General features: G+C 48.2%; 1 protein-coding gene across 1 annotated transcript in view; it reads right to left on the bottom strand.

Annotated features, from left to right (window-relative positions):
- Positions 1–211: 211 nt before the first annotated feature.
- The window catches only part of CRY1 (cryptochrome circadian clock 1), a 59,174-nt gene continuing 50,142 nt past the window's right edge, over positions 212–9,243 (bottom strand). Inside the window, exons 12-14 of the mRNA XM_019544796.1 lie at positions 8,205–8,276; positions 7,992–8,099; positions 212–887 (exon numbers count right to left, since the gene is read on the bottom strand). Of these exons, the coding sequence (XP_019400341.1) occupies positions 7,996–8,099; positions 8,205–8,276 (176 nt within the window). The 3' untranslated portion in view covers positions 212–887; positions 7,992–7,995. The remainder of the gene's footprint in view (positions 888–7,991; positions 8,100–8,204; positions 8,277–9,243) is intronic.

The following is a 9,243-nucleotide window of genomic DNA, read 5'->3' as shown; positions in this document are numbered from 1 at the left end:
TTGGCTTGGCTACTACACATAGTTGTAACGAACTGGAGACTACATAGTCACCCACCCTAATTCTGAACACCATTTCTTTCCCCTCCTTCCCCTACCCTCAGTATTTTTGTTTGTTTGTTTGTTTTTGGGGGGGGGGGCGGCAGAGGAGAAGGAGCAGAAAATTAAACATATAACCAACACAATAAATAATAAAAGCCACTGAGACCTATGCATCTGTATGTACATTTTTTATTAACAACATTGTCTCAGCTGTGACTGAACAAGGCAATTGGGGAATACAAGGACTGGACATATACATGACAACTTTACAAGTTTTTGACAAAAAAAAATTGGCGTGACTTCTATACAGCTGTTTTTAATAAAGGTGACAACTCAAACACAGTCTTAAGTGCTTACATTAGGAAAATATGTAGAAGTTGGATCGTACAGAGGTCATTCCAAGTCTAAAAATATTAGTAGTTTAAAAAAAAAAACTCCAAACCACTCCACCTCTACCTGGAAAGTCCCCATTTTACATATCCTCCATTACAGTCGTTCCTGTTGCCATACATGGAATATCAAAAATATATTGATGGGTCTATCACTAATTATGAATATTTATATTTACATTAAGTTAACAAATGCCTTGACCAAATGCTTTATATACAAATCTCAATTTGCCCTGTGTGAAATAGTCATTAAAAAGTTAAAAACCATAGAAATGCCAGTTAGAAATAATGCATTCCAAAAATTGAACTTGTTTACAACAATTCAGAATGTTGGAAAATAATTTATGAAAAAGCATGATACTTTAATACAAATATTCTCACAACACTTTAGCTCCAATACAGAATGAGTGAATTTTCCCCTGAATGTTTTTTTCTGTGATATCTTCTCTTCCAACTATGCTGTAAGAAAAATAAAATTATGCATCAGTCGAGGAAAACTTTTGATTAAGCTGGTTTATACAGGTTCTCTTCAAAAGAAAAACTCTGCTTGTAATGTTACTGCAGTGACCATCTTAGTGCACATAACTGTACAAGAGCATAAAGACTATGTTTGATGACCTTTACAATAAAGTATCTAATAAAAAAAATTTGCACAATGTGAAGCCTTGCTGTTGAAATATAATTTATATATCATAATAATGTTCATCAGAAAGTTTATAGTGACATTGGTTAGGCTGGTGTTCAGAAAGAGCTTTACTATACCTTCAAAACAAAATACCGACTAATATTTTTTAAACATTGTCTACCAATGTGGAATCAAGCCACAAGAAAAACCCATCACACAACTGCAGTTTTGTTACAACTTGCGGAAATCTAAAGATATGTGGGTGCTGATAATTCATGACAGAGTGATGAAGTAACATATTCAGTGAACTCCAAACAGATGAAAAAGCCATTCCACTGTAATTCTGACCTTGAACATGCATTTAAAAATCTCTCATCAAAATAAAATTACAATGTCCTCATAAAAGCTAAAAGCAAACTCTTGTGTGTTCCACAGTCCATGAAGTGTCTCAACAGGATATGCAACTTAGTTGAACCTCCAATTTAAATAGATTCCTATTCTGGTACATGCAAGTTGCTACATCTGCTCCAACATTAGAGACAAGTTTCCAAAAGGTGGGGTTTCTCTCTATGTAATACAGATGCAACTTGCAGCATTGGAGATAGAAATAATGGATAGAGTACAGTGGAGCTCAATAGCTCAACCAAGACAGCTGAACAGCTACCGAGTCTTGGTCCTAGGGCCTGTACCAGTAAAAGGTACTCCAGCCCCAGTTGCCTCTACCTCTGCTGGAGCAAGAGGGAGGAGAGATCCTGAAGCTAGAATCCCTACAGCAGGAGCCTCACACCACAGCCATGGACTCCTGCTGGGGCTCCAGAGGTTTCCACAGTGGGAGCACTCTTCTGGGCAGGGGGCACTCTGAACAACGCCACTCGGGTTTCCTGCCAGATTTGCACCTGCACTGCCCCTACAGCCTAGCTCTACAGCCCTCAAATCCCCACTGCCTCTCTGCTCCCAGGAGAAGGGGAGAGGAGAGGTCAGTGGATTGAGACCTGGAGCCAGATATCCTAGTACCTTTGCCACATACCTGTCTTTCCTGCAGCAGCCCACCTCTGCCAGACCCCTGCTCCTACCACTGTTGCCACTGGACAGGACTCCACCTCTCCATCCCCCAATCACCCCCCCGTGCCCTGACAGTATCCTTTGCCACCCCCCACCCGGAGAGCAACCAACTGTCACCGCTTTTTGGAATCATTCCAGTGGGGGGCGGGGGGTCAGGACAGGAGCTGCTCATATGTCCCCCAGCTGAAATCTCCAAATGTGCCTCACTTCGAAACATTGTATTTGTCATATGTACTGACCAACCTAATTCAGGGCGGCCACCCACCGATTTCATGGGCAGAACGCGGGGCCCATCAGTCGTTTTGTGGGTAGAGCATGGCAGCCGCCCCCCACCCCCCAATTGGCTAATGGGGTCCACTGGCCCTGCTCCTTGCCACCGATTGGCTGCAAGGGCTGCCTGTCATGAAGCCTCACCCTGCCGATTGGCTGCACTGGTGTCTGTCACAAAGCCCCACCCCTAACCACCAATTGGTAAGGCCACATAGCAGGCAGCCCTCATAGCCAATCAGTGGTGAGGGGTGGCAGTCTCCTTGCTGGCAGTCCTTTGAGTAGGCAGCGCCCCCTGCCCCCACCTCCCTTTCCTGCCTGGCAGGCTGCTGCAGCACCCTGAGGACTGCCAAGGCTCCCTCTGGTGAGCCAGCATTTTATTTTCCATAAGTTTCCCCCCACACCGTGCATTTCATGGGCAATGCCAGATTTTGCAAAATCATGAATTCTGTGGGTCCCTAGTTATACACATTGCAATGTGAAGTATGACTTTTCTAATCCACCCAACCAACTAAAAGCCTCAGTCTCATACCTCGATTACAGAATCCTTTTTCTATGGCTTAGAAAAATGTCTCAGTCATCCATTCAGAATGCCGCTGCGGAGATCATTTTCCTAACCTTTCTTTTTTTGCATTTCTCCACTGGTTCCCTTCTCTCTCAAAGACGCTCATCTTCACTTCCAAAACCTGTCATGATCTATACCAGTGAGTCTCAACAAGGGGGCCATGAGATGCTTTTAAGGGTACTACACAACATATTAGCAGTTAGGCGTGCAAACATCCACACAACTCGCAAGATAAACCCAGAGATTTCAAATAGGAATCCATAGCATCAAAAACATTCTGACCTGCTAGGGTTTTTCCAAGTTCTTTGCAATACAGGTCTCCCTCAATGTATGCGGTATGTGTGTTCCTGGAGAATGGCGCATTAAGCAAACCCACTTTACCACATAACACATAGGGATAGGTTCCCATGGCAGTGATGGACGGAGGGAGGGAGGGAAGAAGGAAGTGAGGCTGGGACTAGGGAAGGGGAGCCGCTCCCCTGGGAGCAGCTGACACCAGCTGCCTGCACCAGGGCACAGTGCAGCCCAGTGGCTGCAGGCAGCCGCTCCAGCATGGATTAGGGTGAATAGGGACTGGCAGAGCCCTGGGGGGGTTGGGACACAGTGCAGCCTAGCTGCTACAGGCAGCTGGTGTCAGCTGCTTCTGGGGCCGGGACAAATGCTGTGCCCCACACCGCCTGGGGCTCCACTTGTTCACACTTACCCCACCCCATGCTGGAACAGCCCCAGGAACAGCTGACACCAGCTACCTGCACCAGGGCACAGTGCAGTCCAGCTGCTACAAGCAACTGGAGTTGGCAGCTCCTGAGGCTGCTCCAGCATGGGCTGGGGTGAGCGGGGACTGGCAGAGCCCTGGAGGGCTTGAGGCATGGTGCAGCCCAGCTGCTACAGGCAGCTGGTGTCAGCCACTCCCGGAGCCAGGGTAAGTTCCGCGCCCTGTACCACCTGGGGCTCTACTTGTTCGCACTCACCCCAGCCTGCGCTGGATGACTGACACCAGCTGCCTGCACCAGGGCACGGTGTGGCCTAGGAGCAATGGTGAGTGTATACAAGCGGAGCCCAAGCGGGGGGGGATCATGGTGCAGCCCAGCAGCTGTAGGCATCTGGTGCCAACAGCTCCAGGGGCCGCTGCAGCCGGGGCTGGTCCTTTCCCCTCCCCCCACAGACTTACCTGCTTGGGCAGGGGGGTCATCTATGATGATCATATATGGGTCTAAATATGCTCATCACATAAGAGAGAATAAGCATATAAAGAACCCATGTAAATTGAGGGAAACCTGTACAACAATTGCTCTATGTTTTTCCCCGCAGTCAAAAGAGTGAAAGCTTAAGGCTGGCATTTTCTGAGGGGTGTCTCAAGTCTAATGAGGAGTCTCTTGAGTCTGAAAACTGGCCTAAAACCCCCCAACCTCTTGGTCAGTGTCAATAAACAGACCTTGCACTCACCTGTAAACTGAAAACATAACACCTTCTTCATAGTTTCTCCTATGCTGACCACTCACATTTAGAAAGATCTCCATGTAAACATCCACAAAGCCTCTTAATTGTTCTTCTTAAGCTAGATGATACTTGAGATTCTTTCCAGCCTTCTGACTCTACCATTCAATTCCCCCTAAAGAAAACTCTTGGGCCTTGGTGCCTAGACAACAGAGTGTCCTGATGCTCCTGCTGATGCTTAGAAAGCCCAGAGGTACCTGGCTAAAGGATCTTGTTCTTTTGTTTACAGTCAACCAAGTGTCAAATTAAAAGTCTGGAAGAAATTATTTTCTAAGGCAGATAGATAAGAACTACGTGGGTTTTATTCTTCTTTTGCAGTCAGGCAGAGTCTTTTTCCTAGGATCCTCTGAGCATATATTAGCTGCTTACTTTTCTACCACTGCAGGGGCAGTGCATTTGTAGTGCCCTAGTCACAGCTGCTCTTTCCCCACAGAATACTAAACAATGCTCTTGGCGTTTCTGGATTGGCACTTTCTAGCTAGGGTGAGTAAGAGATTGGAGTCCACCATTTTTCACAATCTTGGGGTAAGTGGTTGCTTGCAAATGCAGAGGACTAGACTCAATGGCCCAGGAGGCTCCTTCTAGTCCTATGTTCCCAAAAACTTTGCAATTGCTTGGCTGCTGCACACTAAGACCACTCATCGTGTTTCTCCTAGACCAAAAGAGTTGTGTTGTTTCTTCATAGTATTTCCATCTGCCTATATCGGGGTGGGCAAAATATGGCCCTCAGGCCACAGCTCCCCATGGGGCTGAGCCCCACTTGCTCCCACCCAGGCAGGCCATGCCTGCATGCCCCCGAGCCCCAGCCAGTATGTTGCTTCTGGCAGGGCTGTTCCCAGTGTGGCTGCAGCCAGCTGGATATTCCTCTGTTCCTCTCACCTCCAGCATAAGCTGCCAGGCTGAAGATCCCCCCACTGGAGTGGTGCAGCAGGGACAGAAGTGGGAAGAGGAGAGGCCACTGGAGGCTAGGGAAACAAAGCAGCACCTGGTCAGCTGCAGCCACAGTGGGAACAGCCTCACCAGGAGCTACGTATTAGCTCCCCTGTTCTGTTCCCCTTACCGCCAACTGTCGCTCTTGCTGCTGCCATGCTGCGCCACGCTGCACCGCTCTGGGAAGGTTGAAGCTTCAGCAGGAGGCCCCTGCCCAGTGTATGGAAATCCAGCTCTAGCTCCTGGCCACCTTTCACCTGCTCCACCCGCCTGCAGGGGCTGCTCATCAAGCCGGGCGGGCAAAGTGGGTGGAAGGCGGCTGGGAGCTGGAGCCGGAGCTTGACGTGCTGGGCAGGAACCCCCTGCCTGCTGCAATTCCCCACTCACCCAGGCAGAAGTAGTGGCAGCTGCAGCTGGAGGTGCAAGGGAAGCTGAACAGCCCTGCTGGCCCACAGCCTACCATAGCACAACCAGCTGCAAGGCTGGGGACCACATGGAGTCAACCCAGCCCCTTCCATTCCCTCTGTGCCATGCTGTGTGGGTCCCAGCTTTACAGTGGGGAACTGCATGCTGCCAGGATGAGATGGGCCAAACTGAGCAGGCTCCAAGCTGTACCACGTGGTTCCCACATAGCACAGCACAGACTGGACCAGCTGGGCTGGGCTGGGCTGGCCCTGTGCCACACTGTGTGCATCCTGGCCTTGCAGATGAGAATCATGCAGCACAGCTGGGCCAGGCTGGGCTGGTTCCGTGCCATGCCGCGCAGTCCCTGACCCAGCAGCTAGAACTGCACTGTGCTGGGCTGGGACAGGCTGGCCCCGGGCCACACCATATTGGTCCCAGCCTTGCAGCTGGGAACTGTGTGCAGCATCCAAGATGGGACAGGCACAGCTGGCTCCCCACCTCCCACCATACCCCTAACAGACCCACACCCTCCCATGACCCCACACAATCCCACCCCTCAACCATAATCACATACAGACACCCTCCCAGACACCACCCACCATACCCACACCCTCCCACCCCAGCCACATACCCCACAACCCTCCATAGCCCCCACATACACAACCCCTGTCACAGGATGGGGTCCCCAGGGATGGCTGTGATGCCCCTAGGGCACCCTGACCATGCCAATCTTGCCCAACAGGCACTCTTTTCCTCACCTGCCACATCTTGGTTATTATAATAACTAGGGAGGCTGCCCTCAAGTTTGTGCTTTGGACACGGTCCTGATGGACCTCACTGAACCTCGTGGGTTCTTGGGCCCCTTGTGGGTCCTGCTCAAAGTGGTTGCCTCATGGGGTACCCTCAGCCTTATGGACTAGATGCGCAGCTCCAAAACCACCCCTTTACCACTCCAAGCCTCACAGATGATATATAAAAGTTGTCTCTCTAGGGCCTTGCTATAGCTCAGCCTCCTGTTATCACCGGGCTGCAGAGAGCTCCTGGCCACCTGCAGAGCTCCTGGCCATACTGGCGCTGGGCTTTCCACAGCCCCTTTGTCACTGAGCCCCATGGTGCTGGGGTCTCCACACTGTAGTGGGCCCCCAATGAGACCACCTCCTCCCCCAGTAGCCTCAGCCTGGTCCACCAGTTTATAAACAGCAACCAAAATATGAGCCCCTGAGCTATAACATAATACAAGCAGTTCACGGTGCGCTCTGTCCCTTTAAAAGTCAAACATCCCTCCCAGCACCAAATGCCCTGTAGGCCAGGGTACCTGGTGAGCTGCTGGAGCCCCATTAGCCCTATATGCAGCATATCAGGCAGCCTAAGCATCTCTGGGCAATTTTCCCCTGAAGGCTCCTTCCCCTGGTTGCTGCAAGAAAACTAACTCTCTGGTCCCAGCCCTGGGGTTTATGTGCACCCAGGACCCTGCCTTCTTCTGGTCAGCTGACTGGGTGCACGTGCAGGCTAATTCTCTCATTAGCCTGCTGCCAGAGTAATTTGCACCTGGGGGGTTTCTGCCTGGCTGCTAGGGCCCTCTCTCTAGGCAGTTTCTGCCCTTAAAAGAGCAGGCACCTTAGTGACCTGCAACATCCAACCACACAACCCTCACATGTCTCCTTAATCCCCCACACAATATGCAAGAGTAAGAGTGCATTTTGAGCTAGTATGCAATCGCCTCTAGATATACTATGCAAACACAAATTGGGACAGAAATATTTTCTTAAATAAAATTAAAAGTTATAGTAGGTGTTTGATTTTTTTAGTACGGTTTGGTTTTCTTCCCCCCCATTTCAAGATGGCACTACCCCTCACCCCCCCTGTAATATTTCCGGGGCAAAGGTCAGGGGCAGGATTTCTGGTCAACCAGGAGACAATGCAACTGTCAAGAGGGTGGGGCTACCCATGCAACCCTCAACAGATCACTAAAACTTGTTAAGCAGCCCTCCAGCTGAAATAACTGCCCATCCCTGGCTTATATCTATATCTTGCCTCCTGTCTTATGCTTAACCTTTGTGTTATTTGGTTTTACAGCATGTAGCGAAGAAGTGTCTTGGTCATTAACAATGACTTAGAGATACTATAATATTAGAAACATTCGGATACGACGTTTTCACACAAAAATAATTTATTTAAAATAGCAAGATACTTCGCAGTACTCATTTCTCACCATTTTAATTAGTGCTTTGTCGCTGGACTTTTGGTCCAATGCTCTGGGTTTCTTCTTCTGGATTTGGACGCTTCCCTGCACTTATACTACTGCTGAGAGATGTTCTTCCTGTCAAATTAAACAACACCTAACTTAAGAATCTATTTTGCCTTTATGAAAACATAACAAATCAGCTTTTTAATGCAGCTATAATGACATCTCTTAAAATGTTACCTTGTTGCAGCAAATGTGATTGCTGATTGTCTCCATGAGGAAAATGCAAAATACTGCTTGCTTGAAAGTAACCTGTTAAAAAAAAAGGGGGGGGGAGGGAGAAAACGGAAGTGATCATAAATATGCACTGTATTTTCATATTATTCACAACAGTTACTCTTCTGTTCCATTTATAAGTCAACATTTTTACCTGTCAAAAAGGGGAAGCATAAAAGAGGTCGGTCTACTTTTTCACAGAGTCGATCTACAATCAGATCAAGTATGGGACATTATTGTGTCAATTAACCACTTGCATGGAAAAGGGGAGTAAAATCTCAACAACCCTCTACCCTTATCACCAAGAATAATTCCTAATGAATGCTCTTGCTTGCAGAAAAAACAAAAAAACCCAAAATCTGAGCAGTAAATTACCTCGGCACAACACACAGTTAGTAAAATGATCTGCTGCACACTGTATATACACACAACTTTGCTAAAGCTTACAGAAATACTAGTTTTGGCACTGGCCAATCTCCTCCTATTTCTATCCCTCCAATACAGGGGCAGGCAATTATTTTGGGCAGAGGGCCGCTTACTGAGTTTTGGCAAGCCATCAAGGGCCGCATGGTACAGATGCATATTAATTTTCTAAACTTTTTTAGGCGCCCCACAGGCCGGATAGAATGGCCTAGCAGGCCACATCTGGCCTGCGGGCCACATTTTGCCCACCCCTGCTCTAATATGATAGGAGCTGGCTTCTTGAACATGGAAGAAAAAAAGGAAATTTGGCAAAAAGACACATTATATGATCTGTGCAAGTTACCCAACTGGAAGCCTTAAAGTTTTGAATTCTTTATCAATCAAACACATACAATCAGAAGCAAGAGTACATGTTCCTGTTCTGCACAGCCATTATACTTCAGGTATGTTCGGATGCCTCTCAGAAATCAGAGTGGAGTCCAGTTCAAGTGCCTACCAGTCAACCTACTGGCTTCTCATTACAAGTCTCAACTGATGGCAACTCTGATTGTCATTTTAAGACATGGACACAGGAAACCGG

Source organism: Crocodylus porosus, unplaced genomic scaffold, assembly GCF_001723895.1.
Source record: "Crocodylus porosus isolate Cpor-Errol unplaced genomic scaffold, CroPor_comp1, whole genome shotgun sequence".
NCBI classification, from domain to species: Eukaryota; Metazoa; Chordata; order Crocodylia; family Crocodylidae; genus Crocodylus; species Crocodylus porosus.
The sequence above is the reverse complement of the archived record's forward strand: the minus strand, read 5'-3'. Positions and strand labels throughout refer to the sequence as shown.